General features: G+C 41.5%; 1 protein-coding gene across 2 annotated transcripts in view; it reads left to right on the top strand.

The window, feature by feature from the left end:
• The window catches only part of GRB10 (growth factor receptor bound protein 10), a 143,321-nt gene that overhangs the window by 111,301 nt on the left and 15,333 nt on the right, over positions 1 to 16,687 (top strand). For both annotated transcript variants that reach the window (XM_021385792.1, XM_021385793.1), the window contains exons 7-11: positions 3,172 to 3,328; positions 8,932 to 9,047; positions 11,826 to 11,900; positions 15,511 to 15,648; positions 16,276 to 16,386. In XM_021385792.1, the coding sequence (XP_021241467.1) occupies positions 3,172 to 3,328; positions 8,932 to 9,047; positions 11,826 to 11,900; positions 15,511 to 15,648; positions 16,276 to 16,386 (597 nt within the window). The remainder of the gene's footprint in view (positions 1 to 3,171; positions 3,329 to 8,931; positions 9,048 to 11,825; positions 11,901 to 15,510; positions 15,649 to 16,275; positions 16,387 to 16,687) is intronic.

Genomic DNA, 16,687 nt, shown 5'->3' with positions numbered 1-16,687 from the left:
AAAAAAATAGCACAAATGTAAAAGTGGAGAAGGAGGAGGAAAGTAATGTGACTGTGACACGACTGGGTTTACTTTTTTGTCCTCTTTCTTAATACTGTTTGCATTACTTGATGCACGCAAAATGCTCCACTTCATGCTATGAGGTTGAGGAGCTGAGGCTGGGAGATGAAATAACCACGAGGGCGCTCCTGATATGCAACTCATTATATGGAACTAGCGAAGTGGTGAATATTAATGTTCTTTTAAATTTTTAATTTTTTAGTCTTTGTCTTTAAAAAAAAAAAAAAAGAAAGCTGGGGGGAAGAATTCCTCGCTGAACAATGGTGCAGTCTGTTATCTGCTCCTCTGCACTGTAAAGCACTGAATGTTCAGCCAATATAGTGCTCTGGTTGGCTTAGCATTCTTAACCTTAATTTTGAATAGAAGGTGCCTTGTGCTGCTGACGTAACTGGGGCCTTTTGTAAATCACTGTTGAAGGCAGTGCTGTTGTATCTCACTGCATTTCTCTGAGGGATGCAGGGCTAAAGTGTCAGACTAACTTTCTGAACCCCACTTCAGGCTAAGTGATTTCATTATTGCAGTGCTTTTTTCAAACTGAGTTCTGCTTCATTTTCCTTTGCAGATATTAAGTTCCAAATAAATTTTGCAAGAGAAATAATATTTCTGATGGAAGAAGTTTGAATGGGGAGCCCTTCACATCTTAAAGTGGTAAAAAGAAAAAAGGTGGGGGGATGATAGAGAGTATGTGAGGATTGGATTGAACCAACTAACTTGCAAGACCCCTGTGCTAGTGAAATATTGTTATTTGCCTCTTTTGTTGCTGGAAGTGTCAGAAAGTTTTGAGCTGAATCCTTAATGTGAGTCGGTGCCTCCGCTGTGGCTGTAGGTCGTGCTCCACAGCACTCTGCGGGGCAAGGCATCCTCTTACACTTTGCATCAGCCACTCTGGGACCTTGGCAGCCTCGCCTCTGCAGAGGGATGGGGTTTCACCTCGCTCCTTTCTCTTGTCCTCTGTTGTAAGGTTCAGCTCAGGCCGTTCCATCTGCTGCTGATGGAGTCTTTTATATCTCTGATGTCAGTGGCGATATGTGGCCTTGCGCTGTCCTTGATGGCAAACACAGCACTATTAATAGTCAGTGATGTTAACTTCTTAATTCCTGCATGCAGCCTGTCCCTTGGCTTTAAAGGCACCATGACGGAGCACCGCTGCGACCAGCCGTGGCCATAAGTGTGGTGGGGTTTTTGATGCAGCTCTGCTGGTGTCTGTGCAGTGATGTGCCAGCATGCTTCCCCAGAGCTGATGTCAGGCTGCATGCAGGGTGAGGAGGAATAGGTAGGAGCATAAGGAAGCCCGACCTGAGTGGGTCTGAAAGGCGGTGGCAGGTTTCTTCCATTGGCCATACCCCACCAAGTCTTGCCATTCATAGGAGCAGGGTGATTGTACAGCTTACTCTGGTCTGCGAGAGGCACCCTTGGTAGAAGAGCTTTCCTCCTGCCTGGAACTGGTCAGCAGCAGGGACTGTGTGCGGCCTGGCCCCCCAAGGCCCAGTGAGGCCTAGTGAGGAGCTGGGTCTTGGCACAGTGATGGCTCCTCAGTGAGGGCTGCAGGGCGCTGCGTGCGCTGCCTCGGAGGGACAGCACCCGCTGGTGTCACTGCAGAAAGCAGGAGGGAATTCTTTTCACTCGTATCATTCCTTTTCAGTCGATTGCAACAGAAAGTAGTCAATAAGTAAATTGAATTAAATGGGTATTATTGCCTCCTCTTTCCCTGCTCAAAAGCAATCCCAAGCACCAACTTTCCGTCTCGCTTGCTGTTGGGTTTGCGGTTTGCTGGCCCGATCAGAGCGCTCTTTTTTAAAGACAACTTTTTGCTGACCGGGCTGACTCCTCCCTCCGGGCTGCAGCGGCCGCGGGGCTTCCCCTCCCCGGAACTTTTCGGGCTGCCGGAGGGGTGCCCGCAGGCCGGCAGGCGCGAAAGCGGGTTTCCTTTGTAAGTTTTTTGTTGTTGTTGTATGGGAGGGGTGGGGGGGGCGGGAATAATTTGGAAGTCTGATAGTGTGTGGGAAACGATTACATCAGTCGGAGGGAGGGCTAGGATTGGTCTGCGCGGTGTGGTTTGATTCACTACCGCAAAGGTTGCGTGTAACCCTTTGAGCGGAGCTCGGCGGGGCCGCTTCGCTCCGCAGCCCGGGCAGGGAGGCGACAGGTGCGGAGCGGGCAGGGCCCGGCCCGGCCCCGAGGCCGGCAGCAGAGCAAACTCTCTGCCAAGAGGCGATCTGTGTTTAAAATGCCATCTTGTTCTTCCGACTGCTGCCTCTTACGTGCTGCTGAGGTAAGATTTTCCGTCTCGGATTACCCTCTGGGTTTTTGTTAGGTTTGTCTTCTCCAGCCAGAATGCGGTGTTGGAAGTGGGGAGTTCCTCTCCAACGTCAAGCTGCGGGTTGGAGGGGGACATAATTCTGCAGCAAGTATGTCTGTGTCGTGTCTGAGCAGAACAATGCCAAGAGAAGAGCATCTGTGTAATCCAGGAGGTGGGGAGAAGGTTCCTGACTTGCTCTTTCTCTCTGTTATTATCTGGGATGTGTGGGTCAGGCAGGTTTGGTTCCGAAGCACTCAGAATCCGGGATGGAAGGAGAAGTCGGGAAGGGAGAGCACTGCCCGTGCTGAGCCGCGCGTGGCACTTCCCCAGCACGGCGGCCCAAAGTTAGCTGGGCTCCATGAGCCATTTTATCCCCAGGGTCCTGGCCTGCCACTCCGCCAGCGTCCAGAGGCCTCCGACCGCACCGACAGGAGAACCGTGGGTGCCCACCGCGTCTGCCTTCCTGCACCCCAGTACCGTGCAGGAGTGCTCACTCCCTACATACTATTTCACATTTGCTTTCCTCGCACAGCCTGATAAAGAACCTGCTGCCGGCTTGTTCCTGTCTATGTGGTCCTATTAACGCTGCTTCATCTTTGTCTGGTGCAGGGAGGCACTGGGGGAGGGGCAGGAGGCCAAGGCCTCGCCACCAGTGCTGCCCAGTGCCACCCAGTGCCACACGCCCACCCGATGTGCCCCTGCTGCCGCGCCCCGAGCCCAGGCATGATGAGGACTCACTCCGTCCGGCGGCGGCCGTGCGGTTTGCCTCTTTCCAGAGCTGCTGATCTGTAAGTGTACCCTTTATGTTGCAGGATGTAAAAGTCTTTAGTGAAGATGGAACGAGCAAAGTGGTCGAGATTCTAGCAGACATGACAGCCAGGGACCTCTGCCAGCTGCTGGTTTACAAAAGTCATTGTGTGGATGATAACAGCTGGACTCTAGTGGAGCATCACCCTCACCTAGGATTAGGTAGGGAATGGTTAAAGGGGTGGCGTGGTTACCTGGGGACATGACGTGTGGTTGATGTGAATGTGCTTTCAGCTGGATCGTTTCCTTTCTGCTGCCTGTATTTGTGACATTAGCTGAAGCCACATATGTGCTTTTTGTGTATTGCAATTTGTTGTGTTAAGCCATTCTAAGCCTTTCTCTTGTTTCCCATCCTCTATTTTTATTTAAAAAAATAAATTGTCTAATCCTCATGCTAGAGCTCTGTTGCTACCTTGCTGTGTCTGAAGCTATTGCACATAAACAGCTTAGGCAAATTAAGCCTGATCCATGGAGCGCTGGTCCTGTGAACAGCTCAGCTCAGCTCAGCTCATCACCAGCCGGAGCCCTGGACGAGCACACTCGGTTTCGCATGCCCACAGCAGCGCTTATGAAAGCTGGAGCCAGGGTGGGGGGGAAGCAGGGGGCAGCCAAACTTGACTTGGGGAGGGAAATGCGTTGGCACCACCAGGTACATGGGCAGTCCCTGGACCAGCGGTGGCATCTACTCCCCAGGCAGCGTTCTTCACCTGACTGGAATTAAGGTGTCATGGTTACAGTTCCAAGAAGGCAGCAAGAGGAAGAACTGTGAGGAGTTAAATAACACCGCAAATCAGTTTAATTACAGTACCTGAAAGAATCTCTTGTTATTCAGTCTTGCTTTTCCTGTTATTTTGTGGCTCTGATGAGTTGCGTGGCTCTGATGCACAGCATGCAACTACATATTGCTCAGATGCACTATCTGTAATTCTGCCATAGTATAACGCTTTAAAAAAGTGTAGCATTTGGAGTATTAGTTGATATGCTTAATGGTGAATCTTTTTCTAGAAAATAAAGGAAGACAAACTGTAAGCTGCAGTCAACAGCACTAGAACTGTGACTGCTGTCTTTAGCTAATAGAGGTCTGTAGTTCTAAAAATGCAATTCAGAATCCTTACAAATAAAAAAGAATTTGCTGGAAATGTAGTGCCCCATGCTGATGTTGTTAAACACAGATTCACCGCTCCACAGAATAGCACACAAAAAAAGAAAGAAAAAGAAAAAGAGGAACCATAGGATATTCTGATTATTCAGGGATTTGAATTGAGTATCTCTCCTAATACATAAATCTGTGAAAAAATTAATAGGAAGCATTTGTATATGGCTGTGGTATGCTTTCAGTTTTGAGGACATAGGATGAGGTGAAGAATTAAGGTATAAATTACAGAATCTTTATGTCCTTTGCTTAATGTGCCATATGCACACTTGTAACAGCCTTTACAAATGTTGAGTTTTATCAATGCTCATTAAACTACCAGGCTCCCTTTTGCTATATTCCCTTTCCCATCATTGCTGATTACCAAGGTATTGTGTAAACAGAAGCCTTCTCCTTTGTAACCAACATCCTTCTCCTGCCAGATTCATTCAATGATGCCACAATTCAGTGTTTGTGACATCACAATAGCTTCCATGGTGACTAATTGTGCTGTCAAACTCTGGTGTGTGACATCTCTGAATGAAACGGGCAGGAGGCTGATTAGGAAATCAAAAGCTTCTGTTTACACACAAATAACTTGGTAATTAACAATGATGGGAAAAGAGCAAGATACTTATCAGCTGCATTTATATACATTAGAGCCTGCCTGTCTCGGGGCTCTGGCACTGAGCGGAGCACAAAGCGAGGCCCAGGCTGTCCCACAGAAGTAGGGGTGTAGGCGATGACGCCAGCAGCCACCAGACTTTGTCCCCAGGCTCCATAGCTGAAGGCCGCGCAAAGCAGCACATTGTTTGAGGGCGTAAGGCTAACGTTTCCAGTATCAAAAAGACGTGATACAGAGTTGATATGTTTAGTGTTTGAAGGGGTGTGGGCAGAGAAGGGGATAAAAATTCATCTTTTGGGGACCAAAGCATTCATTGTGACACACGCAATAAACTTCAAATACCGACTTCTATGTGTTCACGCACTTGTGGTTGCAGTTTGAGTTCTGCTATGTGGCTGCATACTTCCAGGTTCTCGGTGGCCTAAGTGCCTCCATCTGTATGTCAAATACTGTCTGATCGAGGTACTAATCTCCTCACCTCAGGTGAAGATACCAGTAGCTGTCTGAAGTTCCATATTTTTCCCTCTAAAATTAAGATTGCTTATAGCACATCTGATGTAGCAGAAGTACGAAGCAGTGATGAATAGATGCTTAGAAGTGTGGAAAGAAAAATGTTTTCAGAGCAGCGAGAATCCTGTGTTTCTATAGAAGACGTATTTCTTATTGAGATATCTTCGCTGACTTAATGCTGTAAGTGGCAATCCAGAAGGCCACCAAAAGAAGCTAATTCCTTTACTAAGTTCATTTAACATCTTTTTCCTGGGCTTGCCTAATGTTGGTTTCAAAAGAGTTCAGTTTGCAGAACCAGTTCATCTTTTAATACTGGGCAGACTGAGGACAAGAGTAAATCTTCAACGCTACTGCGTAGTTATCACTATGGTGATCTTCTAGGTCCCAGTTTTTAAGGAGCCTTCCTCTAACTGATTACTTTGCACACATACTCAATTGTCTTCCAAACAACACGCATGCTTGGAAATAGCAGCTATTGGATTGCACAGGTTATTTTTGCTTTCACTGGAGGCAATGGTGGCAATCTGTTATGAGACTCGCTTAGATTTGACATGTGTAAATGATTGCTGCTGCACTTTGCCACTAGTATCTAAAATGCTTTGTGGTCAAGATGTAAGCAGTGTGAAACTTGATCACGTTATTTCATTTGTATATGGAAATAGACCTAACCTCTCCTTAAAATGTAGTGTTCTCCTAGTGCTACTCCATTCTTAACTATCGTTAATTTAGGAAGGGGATGAGATATCTATATTAGAAAGTAATAGAAATAATAATGCAAACAGACTGTGATGATAGTATGTGCCTGGATATTGAAAGAGTCCCTGCCTACAGATCTCATTTTTCCAGCTCCGGAGTTGACTGTATATCTTATTTAACATACTTGAAGCGGGAAAGAAAAGTAGGAGGGCTCTGAAATGTACATAGGTTTATTAGAAAGAATTGCTGCGTAGTTTCATGCATATATTTTTTGTTTACACTTGTACTGAATTTGATTTGCTTTAGCGTGAATAAATTAAAAGTGTAACACATACTGCTTGCTAAAATATAAAACCAGGGTGGGCTATTTCACACTAATTATGGGACATGCCTATGCGTTGTTCAATATGGCATCTGACTAATATTCCCACCTTGCGTCAGTTCCACACTTCTGTATATGGTTAGTTAGTAATACAGGGCAGTTTGGTGGAAAAAGAAGTCTGTTCTGTCCCTCCAGCACCTGTGCAGAGGAGACTGAGTTGATCCTATCTGATAGACAAAGAGACATTTCTGGTCACTTTAGCTGCAGTGGCACTTGAAGACAAACTGACCTATTGAACTTAACAGGCTGACATTTGTGCTTCTGGTTTTGTAGCAGAATGCTCAAAGCAGGGCTAAAGTTGAGTTGCTGACATGTCAAGTGGCATTTAATTCCACGTGCACTAACCACGTGCAAATTGTCCAGGACTTTCCAAGTGTGCAACCTCTGTGGAATAGTAGTAAACCAACCAAGACTAGCTTCTTTTTACACACTTGTGCTATGAACTGTTGCACCTTTTCTTCAAGATGGCTTTCACCATCAAAACATCAACATTAAATCGGCAGGAATATCAACATAAAATGTCAAAAGGATCTTGATCTGGGAAAGAAATACCTCTGTGTCAGTTATATGAAGCATCTAATGCACAATCACTGTGTGTATTTATCCAAACTAACAATCAGAATGCCAGACAAACTGACAACTGTTCATCTATACTGCAGAAGGAAGAAGATGTGGTTTGTCCCTGCCTTTAGGCAAGTCTACAGTGTATTAGGAAAGCAAAGATCACAACGTTGTGAGGTAACAGAAGCATCCAGCAGTAGAACATGTGGTCTTTCAGGATTCATACTGTGATGAAGATTACTATCAATATAACTTAATGAATTTTTGGAGAAAAAAAAAAAAACAGAAAGTCCCTCCACCCTCAAAATCCCACCATTTTCCTCGTGGTGTGAAGAGAGGAGATTTGACCTTAGCAGTTGCTTAAAACCACGACAATAGCAATAAACCAGTAGCAATATTTGAAACTTCACAAGTGAAGCCTTTAGATAATGTGGAGGAATTTAGGTGATGAGGATTCAGATAATATAAAATGTTGTTATGTTATATCAGTAGTAGTATTCCAGTGTACATTAGTCAGAGAATTATCCCTAAAAGTAGTGTTATGGCTAATGCAATAGGAAGCAGCTCTTAATATTAAAGCCACCAAATATGGAACATTTTCAGTGCTAACCCCTTGAAATGCAATCTATAGCAAGGCTGGACATTGCAAAAGCGTGGCAAATTCTGAATTCATCAGTGAGATCGTGATGACTGACAGTCTGTGTGCAGGTGAAAAAGACAATGGGATCATTCAGAGAGGAGTTAAATTTTCAAAGAACTTAACATTTTATGCCAAGTCAAATAATTCAAGTGACATTCAAGAATGTGCTGCTTTTTGAGATACCAGTTGCTTTATATCCAGAATATTCCCAAGAACCTGCGTGGCTGCCTGGCATTTCTAATTGTGAGAATGCAAGGGTGTAGGAATATGAAGTGGGGAAGGGGCTATCCAAACTTTTTTGGTCAGCAGGTCACGTGATTTGGATAGAGCTATATGAAAATTGTTTGTTTGACCTCATTTTTTATTCCCTATTATATACGAGAGGAAAGTACTGGCTATTAGACTTTTGAAGAACACCTACATATTTTCTTAGAAACTTTTGAAGATTTGCCAAGATAATGATTTCATTAAGTAGTGTGCACTTAGGCCAGTTGCCTTCCTTTGAGTTACTACTTTCAGTGAATGGGATTTGTTAAGCTATCTGTTCATGCTTTGATGTGTCATTCTTTTGAGCAAAGAAGTAGTGGTTATGGGGAGTTACCTTGTAACCAAATGTAGAGCAGAAAATTGCCCTGTCATGTGTACAAAACATTTGTCTCTGTCAGTATTCTTGTAAAGTAGATCCTGTGACCTTTTTCATAATAAACCCCATTGTCTAGCATCTACAATAAAGGCCCGAAGTTCACCTTGAAATGAACTATTTTTATAGAGCGTAGTCAAATAAGACACTGTATTTCCATGATAGTTCAAGACCTAACAGTAGCCTTTTCACAAATTTTTTCCCCTTAAATCTTTCCACGTTTCCAGTTCCACAGCAAATAGAAAACACCAAGGAAGAGATTAGTGTGTACTATTTAAGCTTCTGACAGGCAGCAAGGCACACAAAAAAATCTTGTTCTTTCTCAGAAGTCCATTCTTGTGTGGCCCCAATGTATGATATTTTTAACAAACTCTGCCATGTAACATTAAACTTTGTAATACTTAAGCCCTAGTTCCTTTAAAACCTCATGACAGTATGATTTGAAAGCTACAAAATGCTTTGTAAACTTCAGTAAAGGTAATGGAATTATACTAAGTTGCTTTACTAATATTCTCTGGAAGTTGATTTTACTTCTTCTTCTAGTTGGTTTTGTGTTAACATTATGTTCTTTTTCCACAGAGAGATGCTTGGAAGATCATGAGCTCATAGTTCAAGTTGAGTCCACAATGGGAAGTGAAAGTAAATTTTTGTTTAGGAAGAATTACGCAAAATATGAATTTTTCAAAAATCCCATGGTGAGTCTCTCTACTTCATTGTTTGCGCCACAAGGAAGGATGGGTTGTAATAACAGTCATGGGCACTGTTAGGTCTTAAAAGATCTATTTAAAAAAAGGAAAAAGCACAACAAAACCAAACAGAAATCTTTCCAAAAAAATTGTAACCAGTGTTTAAATTCCTTGTACTCTCTTCCCAGCCTAAAAGCCTCAACTGTTTGTTCATATTCCCAAATATACTTTTTTTAAAATGGTCATTGCTGTGTTGGAGAGTGACCAACACGGAAAAATTTATTGATTCAAGAAAAACAAGAAAAAGTGCAGTTTTCTCATTCTTTCTCAAAGTTACTTGATTTGATGCGAGTTGATCAAATAGTATACAGTATCAAATTTTTAATTTCTGAGAGTAGTACAGAAAAAACTCTTTGTAACCCCTTGTTAAGTACAAGGAATTTCCAGTTCTTCATTATATATGTTCAACTTTGTCTCCCATAAGGCTGTGCTTTACTAGTGTGCTCTGCCTTCTTTGCTACTCATAGAAACTCACCCTCTCCATGCCGTCGTGTTTATTCATGATAGAAAAGTAAGTGGTATTATATACCATAACTGTATGTAACAGTACTCTTATCATGCCCTTAGAATGATTTTCAACTGTTTGCAGTGTAGTTGCTTATTTGGGAATTATTTTTCAGATTTTGTCTGAACAGTTAGGTGGAAACAGGCAAGTGACACGATCCTATGTCAGTTGTCCAACCCATCTAAACAGTTGAAGGGAGGGCAATCTAAAGAAGGTTTAGATTAGAAGAGATTTTTGGTCAGTCTGCCATTTCTGGTGCCAGAAGCAAAAAGATACCTGAGGTCACATGAATACTCATTGCAGAAGTTGTTGCAGGTGAGAAGTTAATTTCCTTTCTCATGGACAGTCAGGCACAACTGCTGCATCCTCACATATGTTCCTCCACGCACATTTGTCATCTGTTAGTGCTTGCTGCAAAACTCATGCCTTGATTTACTGCTTGAAATCTTCCTGTACATGAAACATTTATAATTTTGTACTTCTGTTGAACTTCCCATCTGATAACCAATGAACACCTGAGTGTTTTACAGAATGTTTGGTGTCGTAAGAGCTAGCACATATTTTAATGTGGTATGCCTTAATTAATAACAGAGTAGGGGAGTAAAACCCAGAATGCTTGGCATTCAGTCCCAGACGCTTGCAGTCTGAGAATAAATCATTCTTTTGGTTTAAGAATGCGAACGCTTCCTATCCATTGCATTAGCTATTGCCATATGGCACTGTTTCTTCTCAAAGAAGCTGGTAAATGTTAGCTTTCGTAATTCATTGTGCAACCTACCTGGCAGAAGAGTGATTTCTCTTCAGTGCTTCTCTTTGTGCCTTAAAGACTGAAATCTATATTGCCTGAAGAGTGGTAATGCTTTCAACTAGAACATTTTTTGTTGTTATACATCTTGTTGCAGTCATTGTTTTATTTCAGGCAGTTCTGCGTGTCTTTATGCTTGAAATAATGTTGAAATATTTCAAGACTGATTTAGTGGAATTGTACCAAATTACATGACCATTTTTAAACATGGTAAATGGAAAGGAGAACGGGAGGAGGAAAATGTAAAGTCAAGTCATCTGTTCAGCAAAGTCAAACAGAGCTGTTTGACTGTTGTGATGTAAAGATTCAGCATGAATGAGATATTGTAAAGAATGCCTGAAAATTAAAATGTCTGCAGAAGCACCTTGTTTGGGTGTTGGGCAATATTCGCTCTGTGATGACAGGATGGGGAGAAGAGGATAGATGCTTACTTTGAGATTATTCAGATGTAGCATGTGAAGCAGGGAATGTAACGCCAGTCAGAATTATTGCACATGTCCCCTTGAAGTTTTTAGTATTTCATTTCCTAGAACACAGAGCTGCCTGATCATTACAAGAAAAAATATTGTGCTGTGTCATATCATCCTGAAATACAAACCGATGTAGGGGTAGGTTTTACAAATGATGGATTGAAAAGTTTGAAGTCCTGAGTATAAACTTACTGTTGAACAACCAACTGAAAGCATCAACAGTCACACATGAGCCTTTTCTCATACTTAAGGTCTTTGAATGGCAATTCATGTGGAGAGTTCTGATGGAATTGAGCAGGTTTTAGGTTCGGGCAGATGCAACACTGAAGAACTATATTTTGGATAAAAGGAGAGTACTATCAAAGGTAAAAGTACGTACTGGAGAATCTGCAGCATTCCAACCTGAGATTTCTTTTAATGTATTTTCATCCTGTTTGGCTCTGCAAGGTAGAGAAATTCTTTTATTTCCCCTGCTCTGCATCTTCCACATGGCAAGTGGAGTTACAGAGAGTTTGTTCACCAGAGAGCCTTCCTGGATAGGGAGGTAAACACAGAAATTCAGTGGCAAAATGTGCAATAAACAAGAGCTGCTGAGTACCCAAACTGTTGGACCTGTCCCTGCCTAGAAAGTAGACTGTTAAAGACCCAAAAAGCCCTTAGGAGAAGAGGAAGCATTGGGAAAATGAACTTAGGAAATACTGTGTACCTGGTGTTTAAAAATCCAAATTCTGTCTGCATGGCTTCATGGCTTACCGCTTTGGTGACCGGAAGGAAGGAAAGAATGGCACTTTCAAAGCCCTAGTGTTACTTTGTGTGAAAAGAGATTTCTAGATTGATTTAAGAATGATAGTTTCACAAAATTAAGCGTGGAACAAAATTTGACTGATTCTGTATAAAAGTGTTCAGATATAACATGATTTAAATTTGCTTTCTCTTCTTGTGTTTAGAATTTCTTTCCAGAGCAAATGGTTGCCTGGTGCCAACAAACAAATGGCAGTATTCCACAGTCACAACTTTTGCAGGTACTGTAAGTTATCAGTATGCACAAGGTTTTGGAACTGTAGGGGAGAGGTTGAGGGAAAGGGGAGGGGGAATTCAAAGAAAATGGCTGGTTGGGGAAAGACCAGTTTGTTAGCATGTATTATTAATGTTGAACCTGACAAAGAGCTAACTCATTGGCTTTGAGGTCTAAGTTACAAACACAAAGTATTGGTAGCTGTATTCATATGTATTTGTTCCATGGTTATTGAGCTTTCTCAGGTAAATGCTCTGTGTATTACTGTCACAAAAGGACTTTCTTTCTCTCCTTCTCTAGTGTTTTTGTGCTAGAAGCTGCTGCCCCCGTTGCTGATTTCTGTCAATAGTTCAGATAGAAGTCCTAGATTATGCTTCCGGTTCCTAATCCTAACACACCAAGTATTTTTTAAAGTAACTGAAATAAGTGCAGATAATTACAGAAAACTAGATGTATTATTTGCAAAGTTATCCCACACAAAGCTTCCCAGCCTCAATTTCAGGTGTGTGTACCCTGTGCATGTGTGTTGGTAGAGCTCTGCAATTTATGTGGCAGTGACATGTATGTGCCCTGAGTTTTTACTAAAAGTTTCAATGTCACTGTGCAGTTTCTTGCTTGTTCATGAAGGAGCTGTGGTGCGCTCAGTTAATCTCGGAGGACAATGCTGAAGGGCTACCACCCTGACCGGTAGCTCATTCACTTAGACCTTACACTGAAGCACACCATCCTAAACCCTCTACTCAAATATTCTTCACCTTAAGTCATTTTCTCAAATAGGAGACATTTAACTCACAGGTGTGTTGAGGCCAAATTAAAACACATTGTTAAATAATACCATATTCAGTGTGTAAGACAGTGGTGCCTGGAAGACATGAATAACATGTACCATGAATAACATGGGAAAATGATAAAGCAGAAGGCTCAAGTATATGAAGAAGGTACAAATTACAAATTACTGATTTCTGTCGTTTTGCATGTGTGCAAATTCACATTGATAACTTGGTAAAATTTAATTTTCCGTTCGCTTTTGAACTAGTTTGTTCATTTTGACCTCTAACCACTTAAAAATCTATTAAATACTGGTTCCGTTTTCACCACAAAGAACTTAAAGCGTTAGCATGCATTTTCATCTGGGAAACAAAAGGACAGTTCCTGGAATTAAAAATGAAAGTCACAGGCAACAGAGTCAAATGTCCTTGGGTCAACTTTGCACTCGTACTTCTCTAATTAGGACCCTGCTTTTCAAGGCGTGCTAAATACATCTAGAGCAGGAACTTCTCCTTCATGTCATCACGCAAGTACTTCATGGCCTACTTACTCAGTCTGGGTAATCTGTGGGGGTGTGGGCCAGACGGAGAGAAAGCACTCTGAGTGGGCAAGCACTCCTTCCAGTGCTTTATCTTGTAATCAGGAACCCAAACTGGTAGGAATAGAGGTGAATGCACCTTGGACTCTTTATCTAGCAGTGTTAAGTGTGGAAACAAGTTTGCTTGTTAGGATGAGAAGCAGGAGTGACTAAAAGAGCAAGAAATGTTTGAAGGGGAAAGAATTTGGAGCCTAGTGCAACTTCACAGGGGAAGGAAAACCACGCAACATTGTGAAATACGAGAGAGTTTGCTTCTGGGAAGGTTCAGTTAGGTGCAGTCCTGGAAAAGCGTGACTCATGGGGATTAACAGTACAAGAGAGTTGGGCAGAAAGCATGGATACATTCTCTTTAGTTGTTTAATTGTCTTTTGTTGTTTAACTGTAAAAATATATCTTACTTAAGGCATTTATATTAAATATCTGTGTTGTTTAAAAAAAAAAAAAAAACAACTATTTTTAATAATTTCAATGACCATTGTAATTTGTTGAAGGTAAACTTCCTGCATTCTAGTAGTCATTAAGCGTGTTGCATCTGAGACTACCACAAACACTGAGTGTATGCACTGTTTTTTTTAATTACACAGAATATAGGAAAGAAATTAAGCATCATGTCAGAATATCATATGCAGCTTTAAGAGCTATTATTTCTAGTCTTAACAATAGCATTAATAATGGTGGGATCTGTTTTCTCTGATGTTAGTCTTGCTCAGATATACAAAAATCTTGCATCTTAGTTTACTTTTGGTTTATTTACCTGGACTATTGTTTAGCTGTCTCTGGAGAGAATATTACCTTCCTTTGGTCTCTTCTTTTCACAGCTGAGAATTAGATTTATAGTACAAATAGCAAGAAATTTGACTATTTTTTTCCATTCTATTCTGTTAGATAAGATGTTGGGGAGGGGAATGAAAAATGATTACGTTTTAATGCAACTAGAAATTCTAACAAAGGGCATTGGATTTTGGTTTGTTTTCTGTGAGCATTGCCTACCAAATAACACCAAAATGCAACATTTCAGAGGCATCTAGACCAACAAGATTTATGAGTTTTTCTTCCTATTACATGAATTTATTAAGAGTTTGGCATTTAAATTACTTACCAAGCTCTCTGTCATTTAAAAATCTAGCCCACTGTAGTAAAGGAACAATCCATCAACTGGCTAACCATAGTTCCTTCCTTTGACATACGGCAAATCGAATGATTCCATATGTGGTCCCTCTAATTATGCCAAGAACTTAACTTAAATACTTCTGGATCTGGAGGTGTAGTATCACTGCTGACATTTATTTTGCTGCTCTGAATTTCCATTTGAGTTATATACTCTGTTGTCACAGAATCACAGAATTGCAGGGGTTGGAAGGGGCCTCGGGAGATGATTTGAGTCCAGCCGCTCTGAAGTCTGTCATACCTCTTGTCCTGGGACAGGTGTATGTACGCTGTACAGGAGTTCAGTATGGGAAATCCTGCAAGAGGCTGTTCCAACTCTAAAATTTTGGATAAAGTTGCAGATTTTGGCCGATGCTTCCAAGTTAGACTAGTTGGCTGAGTTGTATGGACGAGATATGATTTTCTTGAAATAATGAATAAGCTTACTTTGTGTCCTTTTGGGCCAAGCACAAGTAGAGTGAGGATGCAGAGAAAGGTTTAGTCTTTTGGAGATTTTAGTGTTCACACAGAAAACAGGAAAATGTCAGTACATGAACATGAACTTGGATTGATTGTTTTTACAGTACTGTAGAGAAACATGCTGTATAATAAACACAGGGATTCTGCCTCAGAAACATCCTAATTAAAGCTCCTGTTTCACAGCTGCATTCAAACCAGTCCAACTGTAGCTGCAACTGATGGTTGCTGTTCTGTGCCCCTGGCTGTGCAGCCAAATTACCTCCCGTTGAAACTGTGTGGAGGCTGGATGTCTCAGCACATTTCATTTATCTGTCAGGACATGAACTATTCTAGGTTGGGGAGGGTTTGAACAGTAGTTCATCTGGCTTTGCATCACTAAAGCTGCTAGTCATGGCACAAAGGAGATGACAGGAAGTTAGCCAGGTAGATGAGATGGGAGGAGAGGGAATGTCCATTTTGGCTGTAAATCAGTTTAAACGTGTACGTCAATTTAAGCATATAGTGAAACTATGCCCAAAGTCAATGTAGTGACTTGCAATTTGCTTGTCTTTTCTGCAAAGAAAAATGTCAATTTTATGATAAATGTGTAGGACACGGTTATCACTTATGTTTTCCTCTCCAACAGAACTTTCTAAACTCCAGTAGCTGTCCTGAAATACAAGGTTTCTTGCATGTGAAAGAGCTGGGTAGGAAATCATGGAAGAAATTGTATGTGTGTTTGAGGAGATCAGGACTTTATTGTTCTACAAAAGGAACTTCAAAGGTAAGATTAAAACAGAAGTTGCAGACTATTAGCATGTGAAAGGATTTTCTTCTTTTATAGTGGATATTTTGTTTTTGCTGTTTTTTTTTTAAATATCTGCACAAAGTGTTTCCCTTTTTTACTGCATAGAAAAGGATAAGCAAACCATGATCAAATGAAAACAAGTCTTGGGCTCTCAGTGTATGACAGTGGCTTTATAACTTTGTTATATAATAAAACCAACCTAGCCAGACAACAGAATTGCAGTTGCTGAAGTCCCCTTCACAAGGCTAGCCAGAAAAATCCTACTCTTCAAACATGCTGATGAATTTATTTTAAATGGTACTTCAAAAAATATTTTGTTTTACCTAATTTTCAGATTTTCCAGAAGCAATGAAATAGGCTATGCCATTTCCAATTCAGTGTATTTGAATAAGTATTCTGTCAGCTTCTTCTACAAAAAGCCTTTGGCTAGTAGGCTGATAATTGAAATGCGACTTGCAGTGTCCACTTCAAGCTTCTCTGAGGGAGGAGCAGAGCGTTCATATACTGCCCTCTGTTGGATGCCGGTCTTTCGAGAACGCAGTGCTTACAGCAAGGTGTTCAGAAGGTTATTCTTACATGTTCTAAAACACATTACTTTTGCAGGAGCCAAGACACTTGCAATTGTTGGCTGACCTGGAAGACAGCAATATCTTCTCGTTGATAGCAGGCAAGAAGTTGTACAATGCACCTGCAGAGTATGGATTTTGTATAAAGGTAAATCTCATGAAATTCTTTCGGAATACAAGATGGTGATGGTAGCTCAAAAGCCCTGCCAGCTAAATGGAATTTGTGTATAAAAGCCTGCAAGCATTTCTGTCAGGAAGACCTGATCTTGAAAGTCTTCCCTTTGGCAGGCATGTCCTATGAATCTTGCCATCATTTTATGTGACATTTTTAACACTTTGTCTGTTACTTCTTTGGATTGGGAAATTTCTGTGCAGGATCAGCTCAGTGCTGAAGCATGGTGTGCCTGTGAGGTGGCCTTGGTTCACCTTACACATGAAATCATTTTTTC

This window comes from Numida meleagris, chromosome 2 (assembly GCF_002078875.1).
Source record: "Numida meleagris isolate 19003 breed g44 Domestic line chromosome 2, NumMel1.0, whole genome shotgun sequence".
NCBI lineage: Eukaryota > Metazoa > Chordata > Aves > Galliformes > Numididae > Numida > Numida meleagris.
This window is presented reverse-complemented; position numbering and strand designations above follow the sequence as displayed.